General features: G+C 44.5%; 1 protein-coding gene and 1 non-coding gene across 2 annotated transcripts in view; one reads left to right on the forward strand and one right to left on the reverse strand.

Moving 5' to 3' along the window:
• The window catches only part of TGDS (TDP-glucose 4,6-dehydratase), a 57,014-nt gene that overhangs the window by 33,419 nt on the left and 4,071 nt on the right, over positions 1 to 19,524 (reverse strand). The window contains exon 2 of the mRNA XM_040336096.1: positions 1,475 to 1,541. Coding sequence (XP_040192030.1) covers positions 1,475 to 1,541 — 67 coding nt within the window. The remainder of the gene's footprint in view (positions 1 to 1,474; positions 1,542 to 19,524) is intronic.
• On the forward strand, positions 8,662 to 8,733 carry TRNAG-UCC. Its single transcript has one exon. It is a non-coding gene; the product is annotated as a tRNA-Gly (tRNA).

Here is a 19,524-nt window from a genome sequence, read left to right on the forward strand (position 1 = left end):
GTTCCCAATAAAAAAAGACAGCACCACAGTAGTGTCTTCTGTCCTCTTCACATCACCCTTCCACTATAGTTTCCCCTGCCCCCCCTCTCAATGTGGTTTCCTCTGCCCCCTTCCCTTCCCACCCACTGTGGTGTTCCCTGCCCCCACAGTCGTGTTCTATTAACCCCCTAACGCAGTGTCCACTGCTCCCTTCGCATCATACCCCCCCCCCCACTGTAGTATGCTCTGCCCACTCCCCCCACAGCAGTGTTCTGTACCCCCAATGCTGTGTCCTCTACTCCCTTACCCACCCCCCCCCCCCATTGCAGTGTCCTCTGCCCCCCATAGCAGCACCCTCCTCTCTCCACAGTAGTGTTCGTTACCAACCCCACTCCAACACAGTGTCCTCTGCCCCTTCACATCACCCCCCATTGTAGTATCCTCTGCCCCCTCCCCCCACAGTAGTTTTCTGTAAACCCTGCAATGCAGTGTCCTCTGCCTACCACAGTAGTTTCCTGTACCCTCCAACGCAGTGTCCTTTGCCTGTAGTGTTCTCTGTCCACCACAGTAGTTTCCTGTACCCCCCAATGCCGTGTCCTCTGCCCCCTTCACATCACCCCCCCCCCCCAACTGTAGTGACCTCTGCCCCTCTCCTCCCCCTGGTAGTGTCCTGTATCCCCCCAAAACAGTGCCATCTGACCCACTTCACATCAATCCCCCCTGTAGTGTCCTCTGTCCCACCTTCAACAGTGTACCCCCCCTCCCCCCACATACACACATTGCTGTGTAGGTAGCACTTACCTGCCAGCATGTGTTCATCAAAGCAGAGATCAGGAGACAGCATAATGCTGGGTGGAAGGCGGGAGCTGCCCGAGTTCATAATAGCAAACCAGTGATTGGTTGCGAGGACTGCCTAGCAACCAATCACTGAGCAGCTGCCCCCCCCCCCCAACCAGCTCTTGCCTCCTGCTCTCTGCTCTGCAGTTAACAGAGGTTGTTGAGGGGCAGAGTCATGGGCACAATCCACCTGTCGTCGCCCCCCCCCCAACAGTATTGCCAACCCCCAGTATACAGGCACAAGAATGATAGCAGTAACAATCCAATGTACTGCACACACATTTGTTTACGATTACTTATCTCCATTCAAAAAACAGGAGGCCACCTTTAGTATTAGGAGGGGGCAGCAATACTGCAGACTGTTGAATGCTTGTTTCATACTGTCTCGTTGTAGAGTATGGGCCTAGAAAGATCTCACAGAGAATGTCCGATTTCCTAAGCAGAAATACAATGGGGTTGAGTTACTATAACAGGAGAGTGCAAAATCTGGTGCAGCTCTGCATGGTAGCCAATCAGCTTTTAACTTCAGCTTGTTCGGCTTCCAGTTTTTTTTGTCCAAAAACTTAATTGATTTCTATGCAGAGCAGCACCAGATTTTGCACTCTCCAGTTTTAGTAAATCAACCCCCCAAAAAATGCGCAAAACATACAGACCTTACCTTGTCTAGATTTATTACTAAATATTCTGGATAGTTTTCGACCAGGGAAATGATCATATGTGATGCTCTGAAAAAAAAAAGAAATACATATATAAGTAATAAAACACAAAAGATTGAAAGCAGAATTGAACTTGAAAATGTGATTATTATTTTTTTAACAGGTAGGGTTTATGTAGGACAGAAAATACCTTATTGGTCTCCTGTTACAAATGCTTCTCCCTGCCCTGATGTGTATGTGCAGTTCGAACAAGCACATTATAGCCAACTGCTTAAGGAGGGTCCACTTAATTAACGGATTCCCGCTCACATCATTGTAAAATAACAGATGGGCAGGAACCTTATTGTTCTGGGAGGACGTTATAAATGTCCTCCCGGGAATGTGCCGCGCTCTGGCACAATCTGTAACCCATGCACCCACTAGGCACAGCTGATGACTAAACCGGCCTGCTGCTAGAGTCATGTGGTCGATGTGACCAATCACAGCTGATCACATGCCATTTGTAAACAACGAAAGGCTTCCTTTCATGCCATTCATTATATACAACTGTGTTGCTAGCTGTGATTGGTCACAGTGATCACACGGTACAGACAGGGCCAAGCACAGCCCATTTGTACCACGTCTACACACTGTCATTCGGTAAAAATATTTGAAATTAGTTTGGGGTGTGGCAGCAAGTCTCAGGATTAACCGAAGCTCAATCTAGTTTCTCTTTCATAATTTTCTCATGTGATGGAGACACGTACAGGGAGGGGGAGGGGATGGAGACACGTACAGGGAGGGGGAGGGGATGGAGACACGTACAGGGAGGGGGAGGAGACGCAGGGAGAGCTGCAGATAGCAGTGTATGATGGAGACATGTACAAGGAGGGTGAGGGGAGAGGAGGAGACACAGGGAGAGCTGCAGATAGCAGCGTATGATGGAGACTTGTACATGGAGGGTGAGGGGGAAGGAGACACAGGGAGAGCAGCGTATGATGGAGACACATACTGACTCTGATGTCAGAACTCTGCAGCCCTGATACATGGGAGTCAGTGCAGAGAGGGGGAGGGTAGAAACTGGTAGTATCAGCCAGATATTTCATACACCGCACAAGCACTATAACAGGCTTAAAAGGAACAGGATCTTTATTTTTTGTTATAAAAACATCTTTATTGGAGTCCAAAGTTACACATGTATAGGAATGGAAATAGATATTGATTAGAGGTCACCCCCCCCATAGAGGCTGGGTGTTTAATAAGAAACAGAAGCACTGCAGATTACTCCCCCGCACATGAAAATTAAGAATCAGTTCCCTTTCTGACTTCATTCATTTTAGTGGGTTGGCATAACTGCCAGGCAACCAGAATTGTTATAGGAAGGCCAGTGATCCCCATGTTGGGTTTGTTTATGGTCCATGGCAGGGCTCGACAAATCCCGGGCGCCAGGTCGCCATGGCGACTAGAAATAGGGTCCTGGCGACTTGGCTTGGAAGGGGGGGCAAAAAAAAAAAAAAAAAAAAATTTTTTTTTTTTTAATTTTTTTGTGAGCTGGCTCCATCTGGTGGTGAGCCGTTGGTATTACAAGTTATTACCACCAGATGTGTAAGCTGGCGCCATCTGGTGGTGGCCGTTGGTATTACAAGTTAAGCATTACAAGTTAAACAGCAATTCTAATGTAATTTTTCACTATTTTCACTGCCATCTTCTTCCCTCTAATTAGAACCCCCAAACATTATATATATTTTTTATCCCTACACCCTAGAGAATAAAATGGCGATTGTTGCAATACTTTCTGTCACGCCGTATTTGCGCAGCGGTCTTGCAAGCGCACTTTTTTTGGGAAAAAATTACACTTTTTTTAATTAAAAAATAAGACAACAGTAAAGTTATCCCCATTTTTTTTAATATTATGAAAGATAATGTTACGCCGAGTAAATTGATACCCAACATGTCACGCTTCAAAATTACGTGCGCTCGTGGAATGGCGTCAAACTTTTACCCTTTAAAATCTCCATAGGCAACGTTTAAAAAACTCTACAGGTTGCATGTTTTGAGTTACAGAGGAGGTCTAGGGCTAGAATCATTGCTCTCGCTCTACCAATCGCGGCGATACCTCACATGTGTGGTTTGAACACCATTTACATATGCGGTCGCTGCTCACGTACGTGTTAGCTTCTGCGCGCAAGCTCGTCGGGACGGAGCGTGTTTTCTGGCTCCTAACTTTTTTTAGCTGGCTCCTAGATTCCAAGCAAATTTGTCAACCCCTGGTCCATGGCATTGGAATTTTGAACTTTTCTCTGTATAATTTGAGATTATATATTATGGCCCGGATTCACGTACAGCGGCATATCTTTGAGCGGGCGTAACGTATCCTATTTACGTTACACCTCCAACTTAGACGGGCAAGTGCAGTATTCTTAAAGCACTTGCTCCGTAAGTTGCGGCGGCGTCGCGTAAATAGGCCGGCGTAAGCCCACCTAATTCAAATGTGGAAGATGTGGGCATGTGTAATATAAATGTTATGTGTCCCCATGTAAATGACGCTTTTTACGAACGGCGCATGCGCCGTCCGTGGACATATCCCAGTGTGCATTGCTCCAAAGTATGCCGCAAGGACGTATTGGTTTCGACGTGAACGTAAATTACGTCCCGCCCCATTCACGGACGACTTACGCAAACAACGTAACATTTTCAAAATTTGACGCGGGAACGACATCCATACTTAACATTGGTACGCCTTATATAGCAGGGGTAACTTTACCCAGGGAAAAGCCTAACGTAAACGGCGTATCTGTACTGCGCCGGGCGTACTTTCGTGAATTCGCGTATCTAGCCGATTTACATATTTCTAGGCGTACACGCTCCTAGCGGCCAGCGTAAATATGCAGTTAAGATCCGACGGCGTAGACTTACGCCGGTCGGATCTAATACAAATCTATGCGTAACTGATTCTAAGAACCAGGCGCATAGATACAACGGCGCATCTCCTTTGAGAATCTGGGCCTAATATATATATATATATATATAAAAAATAAATAAAAAAATAAATAAAAATAAAAAAAATGTAGGTGAAAGTGCTAAACCCGATTCTTCTTTTTTTATTGCAGAGACAGCTCACAAGGCAGGACTGCCCTAGTGAGCGAGACAGAATATTAACGCTACATTGAGGCTTCACCAGCATGCAACGTTCACACGGAGGCTTCACCAGCATGCGACGTTCACACGGAGGCTTCACCAGCATGCAACGTTCACACGGAGGCTTCACCAGCATGCAACGTTCACACGGAGGCTTCACCAGCATGCAACGTTCACACGGAGGCTTCACCAGCATGCAACGTTCACACGGAGGCTTCACCAGCATGCAACGTTCACACGGAGGCTTCACCAGCATGCAACGTTCACACGGAGGCACCACCTAAATGTCACATTCATGTTGAGACTCCAGCACAATGTGGCGTACATGTTGGGAACCCACCAAAAAAACAGGGTAGCCATGGGAATATCTCCTCCCATGAAGATGAGGGCAAGCTTACAGAAAAGGATAGGCAGATTCTGGTGGTATTGGATTCTGTCATTAGAGGGACAGAGAGGGCAATCTGTCAGAATGACGGTGATCGACGAACAGTATATTGTTTCCCGGTCGCACGAGTTCGGGACATTGCAGATCGGATGGACTGATTGTTGGATGCGGCTGGGGAGGACCCAGCTGTCATGGTACATATTGGAACCAACAACAACATTAGAAGAAAATGGAGCGCCCTACAAAAATGAATTCAGGGACTTAGGAGCTGTACTGAAGAAAAGAACCTCCAAGGCAGCATTTTCAGAAATACTGCCTGTACCTCGAGCCACACCAAGGAGGCAGCAGGAGTTTAGGGAGCTTAGCAGGTGGCTGAAGAACTGGTGCAGGAAGGAGGGGTTTGGCTTCATGGAGACCTGGACCGACTTTTCAATTGGTTACTTGCTCTACAGCAGGGATGGACTGCACTTAAATGAACAGGGTGCAGCTCTGTTGGCAAAGAAAATAGCCCAAAAGTTGGGAATTTCTTTAAATCAACCACGTGTCATTCACATGAAGACTCCTTCAGCGTGCAACGATTCTGTTGAAACTCTGGAAGAATGTAACTTTCCCACTCCAGAATGCGACATTCACAACTAGACTACTCCAGAATGCGACATTCACAATGAGACCACTCCAGAATGTGATGTTCACAATGAGACCCCTCAAGAATGTGACGTTCATGAGACCCCTCAAGAATATGACGTTCACAATGAGACTACTCCAGAATTTCGCAATCACAATGAGTCTCCTCCAGAATGTGATGTTCACAATGAGACCCCTCCAGAATGTGACAATCGCGTAAAGAATTCACCAGCATGTGACTTTCACACAGACTGCACCTGCATGTGACAAAGATGGGGGCAAGGTTACAAGAAAGGATAGGCACATACTAGTGGTAGGGGATTCAGTTATTGGAAGAATACAGAGGGCAATCTGTCACAAAGACCATTATCGCCAAACAGTATGTTGTTTACCGGGTGCTCGGGTTCGGAACATTGCAGATTGCATGGACAGATTATTGGATGGCGCTGGAGAGGACCCAGCTGCCATGTTATATATCGGTACCAATGACAAAGTTAGAGAAAGTTGGATCGCCCTACAAAATGATTTCAGGGACTTGGGGGCCACATTGAAGAAAAGGTCCCCCAAAGCAGTATTTTCTGAAATACTGCCTGTACCTCGAGCCACACCACAGAGACAGCAAGAGCTTATGGTACTTAACAAGTGGCTGAGAAACTGGTGCAGGGAGGAGGGGTTTGGCTTCATGGTGAACTGGACTGACTTTTCAGGCCGTTACCATTTTTATAGTAGTGACGGATTGCACTTAAATGGGAGGGGTGCAGCTTTCTTGGGATTGAAGATGGCAAAAATGTTGGAAGAAAATTTAAACTAGGTGATGGGAAGAGGACGATTTGCTAGTGAATATGAGGGAGATGATCTTCATTTCAAGCCATCGTGACAGGAATCCTCTACGTCATCAATCTCTTAAAAGATTCTCATAAGCAGCTTCTGAATCACCAACTATCAATGTAGATGGACAAACAAGGCAATTGGCTGTTCCTAGAAGAAGACTCAATAAAAAGTTTGAGGGACCCTCCCAGGGGCCAGGTACGGCTGTACCAACACTGGTGGAGGCTGCCACTCCAGTAACTAGAGGGTCTTCCCATCAGCCCTCTATTTACCTTTCTGCAGAAGCTTTAAGGTTCGACAATACATTGCCCAAACATAATCACCTGTAAAAAAAAAAAGTGTCTGTGATGTTGGTGGTAAACAGCCTACTAGGCCCTAGGGGAACCAAACCAAGCTCTCCAAAAGTTGCCAAGAGTGTAAATGTAGACATTAAGCTTTAAGGTTAATCAAAAATAGAACACTCTAAAGGGAAAGGTAGAACAAATGGGGAGTATGGAAGAGGGAGAGATGGAGGAAAGGGGGGAGAAGGGAAGGTTGGAGGAAGAAGGGAAGGTTGGAGGAAGAAGGGGGTGAGAGTTTGGGGGAACCCCCACACCCCTTCCTTACCCGCAACTTTCCATCCCCCTTACTTTGCTCCCTCTCTGCCCCTTCCATATTCCCCTTCCCGTGTTTTACCTTTCCCTTTAGAATGTGATATTTTTGATTAACCTTAAAAGCATAATGTCTACATTTACACTCTTGGCAACTTTTGGAAATGAGGCAGCTTTTGGAGGACTTGGTTTGGTTCCCCCCGGGCCTAGTGTCTGTGATGTTGGTGGTAAACAGCCTACTAGGCCCTAGGGGAACCAAACCAAGCTCTCCAAAAGTTGCCAAGAGTGTAAATGTAGACATTAAGCTTTAAGGTTAATCAAAAATAGAACACTCTAAAGGGAAAGGTAGAACAAATGGGGAGTATGGAAGAGGGAGAGATGGAGGAAAGGGGGGAGAAGGGAAGGTTGGAGGAAGAAGGGAAGGTTGGAGGAAGAAGGGGGTGAGAGTTTGGGGGAACCCCCACACCCCTTCCTTACCCGCAACTTTCCATCCCCCTTACTTTGCTCCCTCTCTGCCCCTTCCATATTCCCCTTCCCGTGTTTTACCTTTCCCTTTAGAATGTGATATTTTTGATTAACCTTAAAAGCATAATGTCTACATTTACACTCTTGGCAACTTTTGGAAATGAGGCAGCTTTTGGAGGACTTGGTTTGGTTCCCCCCGGGCCTAGCAGGCTGTTTACCACCAACATCTCAAGCACGTTTTTACAGGTGATATGTTTGATCTATGTATTATCGATCGACAAAGTAATTGATTATGTTGTGAAGTTTTGAGGCGTGTGTTGGACCGTCTATAAGGGGAGGTTGAAGGCCGGTATGTTTTTGAGGCGTGTGTTGGACCGGCTATAAGGGGAGGTTGAAGGCCGGTATGTTTTTGAGGCGTGTGTTGGACTAACTATGAGTGGAGGTTGGAACTCTTTGTCGTCAGAGGACGGAGAAGTCTTTCCAGCTTTCTCTGCTAGAGAAATGAGAACTCTTCCCGCCAGTGAGGTCCTTCATGGAGAAGTCCAAGGCCTTACTCACACGGTGTGTATGAATCTGTGTGGGGGGCTGCGTTAACCCCAAAAAGGACATCCATGTTGGTGCAGTTGCGGACGCACCCTGGGTGCGTTCGGGGCCGTGCACCGGCACCCACACAGATGTCACACTGGGTACAGTCACTGCACCCCAGTTGACAGCAATGGGACTGCCTACACGGAATGCTGGGAACACCTGTGCATCCCCGTTCCGGTAAACATGGCCCTCCAATGGGGTACGGATAAATACCCCCCGTGTGAATGAGGCCTATGGGTGAGAGGAATATTTAGCTCCATTGTGTTGCTAATTTGGGGAACACTGTACCCTCTTTATTGTCATTTGGGTGTGTTTTAGTACAGGAGTGTTATAAATTGTAGTTTAGGATAAGTTTGGATTTCTTCTGAAGGCACTTTGAGTAAACATAAGTGATTTACCCCGCTCAGAGGGGGTGGGCCTTAGAGAACAGAGGCCGCATATGGGCAGCACAAAGGCTTAGGGGTTAGCCTTGCAGCACTGGGGTCCTTGTTTTAGATTCTGACCAGGACACTATCTGCATGGAGTTTGCATGTTCTCCCTGTGCTTGCGTGGGTTTCCTCCTGGTACTCCGGTTTCCTCCCACACTACTTTTGCGTTGGTGGTGCAGTGGTAAGCATAGCTGCCTTCCAAGCAGCTGACCCGGGTTAGATTCCCGGCCAACGCCATCTCCAATACTTGGAGTCCTCAGAGAGAAAAGCTCCATACAAGGTCAATGCGGAGTATATATTAGCGGTTGAATAAAGAATGAAGAGAATGTGTGGAATGTTTGAGGAAGAAAACGTTCCTCCGGAATCTATAGAAGGAGAACCAGCAGCTGATAGAAGACGCTTAGCTTTGGCTGTGATCACACCTAGGCGTTCCGAATCGTGGGCGGAATTACTGCAGTTTCCCGAATTGCCGCAAAACGCGTGACACGCTTGTGATCCCGTTACTTTCAAAGGCACCCCAATCATGGGACAATATTGTCACCTGACAAATCACACAAACAAAATGACGGGACGCCCGTTTCCCAAAAGCAGTCCTGCGATTTGACTGGCGACAATCGCAGCAAAAAAAAAAATCACAAAATTGAAAGTAAGGGGATTGCATACTCCACCCAGCGAGAATATTACACGCCATGTGTGATGTAACCACTTATAGACCACAATAAATATATACAGCATCTCACAAAAGTAAGTACACCCCTATGTGTGCGGGAGATCACATACAGTATGTCACAAAAGTAAGTACAACCCTTGCATTTGTGCAAATCTTTTCTTATATCTTTTCATGTGACAACACTGAAGAAATTACACTTTGCTACAATGTAAAGTAGTGAGTGTACAGCTTGTATAACAGTGTAAATTTGCTGTCCCCTCAAAATAACTCAACACACAGCCATTAATGTCTAAAACTGAAGAATTTTATACAGGACAGTCAATGGAAGAAAGTGTAGAACTCTTGTCATTTGGAAGTTCAATCAGCCAAAAGTAAAAGGCGTATCACAAAACGGGGCACATTGCCTGAAACTAGACAAAAATACCAACGTTTTGATGCATAAATTGTGTATGACAAGTAGATCTTGTGGGCGTGAGCAATTTATAGAGAAGGAACAAAGATTATTTTTTTTAAAGCTGTGCTGTAGCGATCACATCATCCACTCTATCCAGCCCCATAGACACTCTGTTTAATCGATTAAGTTTAGTGATCTTTTTAGGAAACTAACAGGTTTTTCACAAAAACTGTAAAAGATATCAAACTGAAAATATATAGCCAGATAGCTGAATATTTTGTGAACATTTTAAAGTTTGTTTGGTGTCTGTAGGTGAAAGTATGAAGGAGCTGAAACTTTTGGTAGCAGAGAAGATTTTAAGGATTTGAAGCATGCTCTCATTGACTTCAATGTTAAACAAAGTGTCTAAAAGCTTAATATTTAAAAAAAAGCATAAATAGTACAAAAAAAGTCGAAGAAGTCCCATCATTAGCTGAAAAAGCTGGATATAGCTGAAAGTATGCAGAAGTTACGCAGAGCCAAAAAACGTATGGAATAAAATAAAAATTAAGATTAAGAACTAGAAAATGCATTTCCTGCAGAAAATGCGTGGGAATGCTGAATAGCTAAGCCCACACCAAAGCCATTCACCATAACCACTACACTATCTTTAGGACATATAAGCAGTGTTCCTTCAGTACTTATAAAGCCTCTCTTTGATCATTAAAGGGGTTGTAAAGGTATTTCCCTAAATAACTTCCTTTACCTTAGTGCAGTCCTCCTTCACTTACCTCATCCTTCCATTTTGCTTTTAAAATGTCCTTATTTCTTCTAAAAAATCCTCACTTCCTGTTCTTCTGTCTGTAACTACAAACAGTAATGCAAGGCTTTCTCCCTGGTGTGGAGAAAGCCTCTTGTGGGGGGAGGGGCGAGCAGGAGTGTCAGGATGCCCACTAACACACAGCTCGCCTGCTCACCCCCTCAAGAGGCTTTCTCCACACCAGGGAGAAAGCCTTGCATTACTGTGTGGAATTACAGACAGAAGAACAGGAAGTGAGCATTTCTCAGAAGAAATAAGGACATTTAAAAGCAAAATGTAAGGATGAGGTAAGTGAAGGAGGACTGCACTAAGGTAAAGGAAGATATTTAGGGAAAAAAAAAAAAAAAAATTACCCTTACAACCCCTTTAATCCCTACACCTAATGATTTTGAGAACCCTTCAAACAAACCTTAAAGTGGAAGTTCACCCAAAAATACATTTCTAATAATACCTTGAGCTGACAGGTTATTCTGCAAGGATGCTGTTTTTTTTTCATCCATACCTTGTTAGCGGTGTTTCATCCCTCGGCTTCCGGGTACGATTCTAGCGGGGCTGGGCGTTCCTAGTTGATTGACGTTCCTCCGACCGGCGCATATTGCACATCACGACTTTCCGAAAGAAGCCGAACGTCGCTGCGCAATGACGTTCGGCTTCTTTCGGAAAGTTGTGACGCGCAGTATGTGGCGGTCGGAGGAACGTCAATCAACTAGGAACGCCCAGCCCCGCTAGAATCGTACCCGGAAGCCGAGGGATGAAACACCGCTAACAAGGTATGGATGAAAAAAAAAAAAACAGCATCCTCGCAGTATAACCGGTCAGTTCAAGGTATTATTAGAAATTTATTTTTGGGTGAAATTCCACTTTAATAAATCCACAACAGTACATGCTATCGAAACAGCGACTTCACCGTTAGAGACACACGACCTTTGTGAACGTATGGGTATAAAATTTATGTTGATAAACTTAAAAATTTGGGCATGTCAGTGATTTAAAAAAGAAGTTCTCTGTGCGTTTCGCTGGGAAATCTGATTTTTTTTTATACAAGACAGTCAATGGAAGAAAGTGTAGAACTCTTGTCATTTGGAAGCTCAACCAGCCAAAAGTAAAAGGAGTATCACAAAACAAGTGTATGACAAGTAGATCTTGTGGGCGTGAGAGCAATTTGTTCCTTCTCTATAAAGATAATTTTTTTAAAGCTCTGTGCTGTAGCGATGACATCATCCACTCTAACCAGCCCCATAGACACTCTGTTTAAAATCGATAAAATTTCCTGAAAAGATCACTAAACTTAAACAGCTTTTTCACAAAAACTTACCTTTACAACCCCTTTAATCCCCACTCCTAATGATTTTGAGAACCCTTCAAACAAACCTTAAAGCGGGAATTCACCCATTTAAAAAAAATAAAAAAATCTCCCCTTAGCTTCCTGCTCGTTCGGTCTAGGGGAATCGGCTATTTATATTAAAATATGTGCAGTACTTACCCGTTTTCGAGCTGCATCTTCTTCCGTCGCTTCCGGGTATGGGTCTTCGGGAGCCGGCGTTCCTTCTTGATTGACATTCTTCCGAGAGGCTTCCGACGGTCGCATCCATCGCGTCACTCGTAGCCGAAAGAAGCCGAACGTCGGTGCGGGTCTATACTGCGCCTGCGCACCGACGTTCGGCTTCTTTCGGAAAATCGTGACGCGATGGATGCGACCGTCGGAAGCCTCTCGGAAACCTGTCAATCAAGAAGGAACGCCCATTCCCGAAGCCCATACCCGGAAGCGACGGAGAGGATGCGTCTCGTAAACGGGTAAGTACTGCACATATTTTAAAATAAATAACCGATTCCCCTAGTAAAAACGAGCAGGAATCTAAGGGGGAAAAGTGCCCTCTAAGGGTGAACCCCCGCTTTAATAAATCCACAACAGTACATGCTATCGAAACAGCGACTTCACCTTAAAGCCCTGTACACACAATCGGTCCATCCGATGAAAACAGTCTGATGGACCGTTTTCATCGGTTAACCAATGAAGCTGACTGATGGTCAGTCGTGCCTACACACCATCGGTTAAAAAAACGATCGAGTCAGAACGCGGTGATGTAAAACACAACGACGTGCTGAAAAAAAACGAAGTTCAATGCTTCCAAGCATGCATGGATTTTTAACCGATGGACGTGCCTACAAACGATCGTTTTTTTCCTATTGGTTAGGTATCCATCGGTTAAATTTAAAACAAGATTGCTTTTTTTTAACTTATTGATAAATAACCGATGGGGCCTCCACACGATCGGTTTGGTCCGATGAAACCGGTCCATCGGACCGTTCTCATCGGTTTGTGATCGTGTGTACGCGGCATTAGAGACACATGACCTTTGTGTTTTAAGGATTTGAAGCATGCTCTCATTGACTTCAATGTTAAAAAAAAAAAAAGTGTTAAAAAGCGTAATATTTTAAAAAGTATAAATAGTACAAAAAAAAGTTGAAGAAGTCCCATCATTAGCTGAAAGAGCTGAACATTTTAAAAGTTGAATGGTCTTAATAGCTGAAAAGTATGCAGAAGTTACGCACAGCCAAAAAACGTACGGAATAAAATTAAAATTAAAATTAAGAATAATAAAAAAACGAACAACAATACTGGGAATGCTATTCAGCATTCCCACTAATAACAATACTGGAAATGCTATTGAGCATTCCCACTAATAATAAAAAACGAACAATACTGGGAATGCTATTGAGCATTCCCACTAATAAATACATAATAACCCTTTATATCCTAGACTACAAATAATTTGTATTCTGGTAAACTGCATACTGCTTATATTATAACTCCTTAAAAAAATAAAAACAAATTATCATCATGTATATAATAATTATTTCGGATTCATGAAAATTAGTTTAGTTGCCATCTTCCATGTCATAATTTGTATCCAATCATGCGCAGCCTTGTCCCTTTAAAAAAATCTAAGGATGAATATTGTACTAATTAAAAATAATAATATTTGTTCCGGTAACTAATGAGAAAAATTTTCCAACATGTCCCTTCGAAAATTTTCATCTGAACAATTGGTACTGGAAAACAGTATACTAACGAACAGAAAATCGAACGATCATTCAAAATATGAACATTTTTGTATAACTTTCTAATGTGTATTAGGCTTAAATTAGGGGAGCACTGAATGGGTTTTTTGGTGCCGAAACCAATACCGAAAATGAAAAATACCCTAGGCCAAAACCGATACTGGAAATGTCCGATAACGAAAATGACAGTTTTATATAACACATTTCTAATAGTATTAGCAAAATTTCCATGCGGTGCACCTCTAGCAGACATGGTACAGGAGGTGGTCAGAGACTGCGGACAATGCAGCCTCACCAGTGCCTGTCAGATGCAGCCCACCTGTGCCCATAAGACAGGGCTCGACAAATCCCGGGCGCCAGGTCACCATGGCGACTAGAAATAGGGTCCTGGCGACTTGAATTGGAAGGGGGGGCCATCTGGTGGTGAGCCGTTGGTATTACAAGTTATTACCACCAGATGTGAGCTGGCGCCATCTGGTGGTGGCCGTTGGTATTACAAGTTAAGCATTACAAGTTAAACAGCAATTCTAATGTTGTTTTTCACTATTTTCACTGCCATCTTCTTCCCTCTAATTAGAACCCCCAAACATTATATATATTTTTTATCCTAACATCCTAGAGAATAAAATGGCGATCGTTGCAATACTTTCTGTCACGCCGTATTTGCGCAGCGGTCTTACAAGCGCACTTTTTTTGTGAAAAAATTACACTTTTTTTAATTAAAAAATAAGACAACAGTAAAGTTATCCCCATTTTTTTTTTATATTATGAAAGATAATGTTACGCCGAGTAAATTCATACCCAACATGTCACGCTTCGAAATTGCGTCCGCTTGTGGAATGCCGACAAACTTTTACCCTTTAAAATCTTCATAGGCAACGTTTAAAAAAAATCTACAGGTTGCATGTTTTGAGTTACAGAGAAGGTCTAGGGCTAGAATTATTGCTCTCGCTCTACCAATCGCGGCGATACCTCACGTGTGGTTTGAACACCGTTTACATATGCGGGCGCTGCTCACGTATGTGTTCGCTTTTGCGCGCAAGCTCGTCGGGACGGGGCGCGTTTTCTGGCTCCTAGATTCCAAGCAAATTTGTCAACCCCTGCCATAAGATGCAGCCTCACCTGTGCCCATAAGATGCAGCTTGCCAGTTCCTGTCATGCAGCTTGCCAGTGCCTGTCACGCAGCCTGCCAGTTCCCGAATCAGAGCGGCGATCTTCATGTGTCACAGAGCTGCATTTGAATTGTCCGGGTCGCAGTAACAGTGTCCTGCCTCCTGTGATCACATCGCACTGATTCAAAGTCCTACCATTGGATCAGTGCGCCGTCTGTCACAGGAGGCGGGACATTGTTACTGCGGCCTGTGTAGTTTAGCTCTGTGACACACGAAGATCGCCGCGGAGGAGAGGACTGCAGCGCGCCGTGCCAGAAGGACACCCCCGTAATGGGCGGCACAATTAGCGTCAACATTTATCTTTCGGCAAAGTGCCGAAAAGGCCATTGTCGGCCGATATGTTTCGGCGGCTGAAATTTCGGTGCAACCCTAGCTTAAATCACAAAAACAAAAAACAAACACACACACACACACAACACTTAACACACCGATGCGATTGTTCACCATAAGCTGATCTCTATCATGTGTACAAAAAAAAAAGTGCCTTTTAATACACTGGTATATATTGCTAAAGCAAGTCTTATGTGAAGGCACAAGATCCTCACAAGATCAACAGAACCTTTCCGGAGGCCAATGCATTGTGTTCACAAAGGGGGCACTTATCTGAAGAAACAAAGGCATTTATACACAGTTCAATACAAGTTCACCCATAAATAGGCAAAAGGAACCAACCCCCTTTAAAACAGTACAACTAAAACCTAAAGTTTGTGAGGCAATTCTACTACTGACAGCGAAGAACAGAATCCTTGCTCCTGGTTTATAACAGAGCGGACAAATTCCAAACACTGTGTTAGCCCTATAAAACCATTTCCATTCATACCCCTTGAAATTTTACACATTTTGTCATGTTACTACCAAAAACATAAATCTATTTTATTGGGATTTTATGTGATATAGACCAACACAAAGTCACACATAATTGAAGTGGAAGGAAAATGATAAAGGATTTTCTAAATGTTTTACAAATAAATATGTGAAAAATGCAGCGTGCATTTGTATTCGGCCCGCCTTACTCTGATACCCCTAACTAAAACCTAGAGGAACCAATTTCCTTTCAGAAGTCACCTAATTAGTAAATAGAGTCCACATGTGTGTAATTTAATCTCAGTATAAAGACAGCTGTTCTGTGAAGCCCTCAGAGGTTTGTTAAAGAACCTTAGTGGACAAACAGCATCATGAAGGCCAAGGAACACAGCAGACAGGTCAGGGATAAAGTTGTGGAGAAGATTAAAGCAGAGTTAGGTTATAAAAAAATATCCCAAGCTTTGAACGTCTCATGCACTGTTCAATCCATTATCTGAAAATGATAAGAGTATGGTACAACTACAAACCTACCAAGACATGGCGGTCCACCTAAACTGCAAGGAGAGCATTAAAAGGGTTACTAAACCCTTGTTTTTTTTTAAATAACAAATATGTCATACTTACCTCCACTGTACAGTTGGTTTTGCACAGAGTGGCCCCGAACCTCCTCTTCTGGGGTCCCGGCACTGGTGGCTCCTTCTCTATATATGTTTTCTTTTAGGAAATGTAGAATAGTTGCATATTTTATTTATTTAAGAATAGAAGTATGGCCAAAAGCTTTTTTGCCCACACTTATTGTGGGTGACAGGAATGCACTTACTTTGGCACTCCTGTGGCCTAGCGTTGGCCAACATAGCAGAGCTGCTCCAGGCTCTGGAAGAATCCCAGACCTACAGACCTGTTAGTCAGGTCATTATAAAATATTGTATATGAATATTACGTAGCCATTTATCCAGCCTGGAGGTCCATGGTCCTTTCATTTCTCCATCTCCCTACCACATGTTGGAAAATGTACAACGCTAAATAAAGCAAGGTGAAGCGCAAGCATACCTAAGGGCTCATTCACAGAGTGCACAGGGTCGGATATACCCACATGGGAGGCACAGGTGTTCCATGCAGCCTAATAAAATCAATGACAAGTGGATGACATATCCCATTGTGTACACCCTGGCAAGATCGACGCAAGCATCAAAATCAGGGTGGATTTGATTTAAATCACTAGTAAAAAGGCTTGATTTAAATCAACTGTCATCCCTGTCCCACAGTGGCTCCTCCTCTGACCCGCTGTTGACTCTACGACAGTCACTTTAAATGTGACGGCTGGTGATGTGGCAGTGACACAACAAGGTGAGGGTCATGGCGGCAGCAGGTGAGTGGACAGCCGCTAACCGGCACTGCCATGACCGGTCTGAAATTACAGGTGCTCTTTAACTGCTTGCCGCCCGCCCTATTACAAAATGACGGCAGCAAAGTGGTTTCAATATCCAGACCCGACATCATATGGCGTCTTCAGGATATTGAGCCGCTGCGCGCCCCCCCGGGGGCGTGCATTGCAGCAATCGTTGTTGTGGTGTGTCAGTCTGACACCCCGCAACACCGATCTAGGTAAAGAGTCTCTGACAGAGACTTTTTACCACGTGATCAGTCGTGTCCAAACACGGCTGATCACGATATAAACAAGAGCCGGTGATCTGCTTTTCCTCACTCGGGTCTGTCAGACGCGAGTAGAGGAGAGACAATCGGCTGCTTCTCTGACAGGGGGGGTTGTGCTGATCGATTATCAGCGCAGCCCCCCGTCCCCCCCCCCCCCCCCCGAGGATGCACACACTAGACCACCAGGGATGTCACCAGACCACCAGGTATGCCACCCTAGACCACCAGGGATGCCAATCAGTGCCCACAATGGGCATCACTGATTGGCAGGCATTATTGTTTGGCACTGATTGGCATCCATCAGTACAATTTATTACAGTACATCTGTGCCACCTATAAGTGCCCATCCATGCCACCTATCAGTGCCCATCCATGCCACCTATCAGTGCCCATCCATGCCACCTATCAGTGCCCATCCGTGTTGCCTATCAGTGCCCATCCGTACCGCCTATCAGTGCCACCTCATTGGTGCCCATCAGTGCCGCCTTATCAGTGCAGCCCCATCAGTGAAGGAGAAAAAAAACTTACTTATTTACAAAGTTTTGTAACTGAAACAAAAAAAAAAATACATTTGTTTTTCAAAATTTTCGGTCTTTTTTAACCACTTGCCTACTGTACACATACACCCCCTTCCTGCCCAGACGAGATTTTAGCTTCCGGCACTGCGTCGCTTTAACTGACAATTGCGCGGTCGTGCGACGTGGCTCCCAAACAAAATTGATTTCCTTTTTTTCCCCACAAATAGAGCTTTCTTTTGGTGGTATTTGATCGCCTGTGCGTTTTTTATTTTTTGCGCTATAAACAAAAAAAATAGCGTCAATTTTGAAAAAAAACACTATTTTTTAATTTTTGCTATAATAAATATCCCATTTTTTTTAAAAAAAATATATTTTTTTTTTCTCAGTTTAGGCCGATACGTATTCTTCTACATATTTTTGGTAAAAAATATGTAGAAGAATACGTATCGGCCTAAACTGAGAAAAAAAAAATATATATTTTTTTTGTTTATAGCGCAAAAAATAAAAAATACCACCCAAAAAAAAAAAAAAAAAACGCAATAACCTGGTTTGCGCAAAAGTGATATTGCCTACAAAATAGGGGACATAATGATTTTTTTTTCATTTTTTTTTTTTTTACTAGGAATGGCAGCGATCTGCGTTTTTTTTTTTGGGACTGCGACATTATAGCGGACGTATCGGACACTTTTGACACATTTTTGGGACCATTCACATTTATACAGTGAACAGTGTTATAAATATGCATTGATTACTGTATAAATGTGACTGGCAGGGAAGGGGTTAACCACTAGGGGGCGGGGAAGGGGTTAAATGTGTATCCTGGGTGTGTTCTAACTGTAGGGGGAGGGGACCGATCTGTGTCCCTATGTACAAGGGAGACAGATCGGTCTCCTCTCTCCCTGACAGGACGTGGAGCTCTGTGTTAACACACAGAGCTCCACGTCCCTGCTAAGTTACTGGGCAATCGCGGGTGCCCGGTGGCCATCGCGGCCGCCGCGCATGCGCACCGTGTTCCCAGTGACGCGACGGGTGCGCGCGCGCGCCCTAGAGGCTTTAAATGACAGGACGTCATATGACGTCCTGTCGGAACAATAGAGCATTCCGCCCGCCGTCATTTGACGGCGGGCGGATGTTAAGTGGTAATTTTTTTAGCAGAAAATAAAAATCCTAGAGGTGATCAAAGAAAGCTCTATTTGTGGGAACAAAATGATAAAAAATTAGTTTGGGTACAGTGTAGCATGACCGCGCAATTGTCATTCAAAGTGCAACAGCGCTGAAAATTAGTCTGGGCAGGAAGGTGTTTAACCCTTTCACGCCGAGCGAACGCATATATGCGTCCTCGGCTTTCGGGGGTTATACCGGGATGATGCCTACAGCTGCAGGCATCATCCCGGTACCGTTGTTTAGAGCGGGCAATTGGCTCTTCAGACAAAACAACCGATGCGGCTAAAAACCGCTCGGTTGTTATGCCGGAGGAGCGGGAGGGGACATCCCCCCTCCCGCCGCCTCTCTGACCGGGCCTCCCGTCCCACCGGGAGACCCGATCCTCCATCCGGCGCCTTCTGTGTCCAGACGGAAACTGAAACAAAGCTGTAAACGGCTTTGATTCAGTCTCCGCAATGGAAACACGGAAGCAGCGTCATGACGTCACTTCTGGGTTTCTCGGCTGCCAATGGCGCCGGATTTAAAAAAGTACACAGTATTCAGAATCGCCGTTTTCGGCGATCTGAATACTTTGAAGTGCAACGGAGGGATCGGGGGTTTTAGACCCCCGATCCCTCCATAAAGAGTACCTGTCACCACCTATTACTGTCACAAGGGATGTTTACATTCCTTGTGACAGCAATAAAAGTGATCAAAATGTAAAAATAAAATAAAAAAATTAAATCTTAAAAAAAATTAAAAAAATTTAAAGCGCCCCCCTCACCGCGAGCTTGCGCAACAAAGAAAACGC

The sequence above is a fragment of the Rana temporaria genome, chromosome 2, assembly GCF_905171775.1.
Source record: "Rana temporaria chromosome 2, aRanTem1.1, whole genome shotgun sequence".
NCBI lineage: Eukaryota > Metazoa > Chordata > Amphibia > Anura > Ranidae > Rana > Rana temporaria.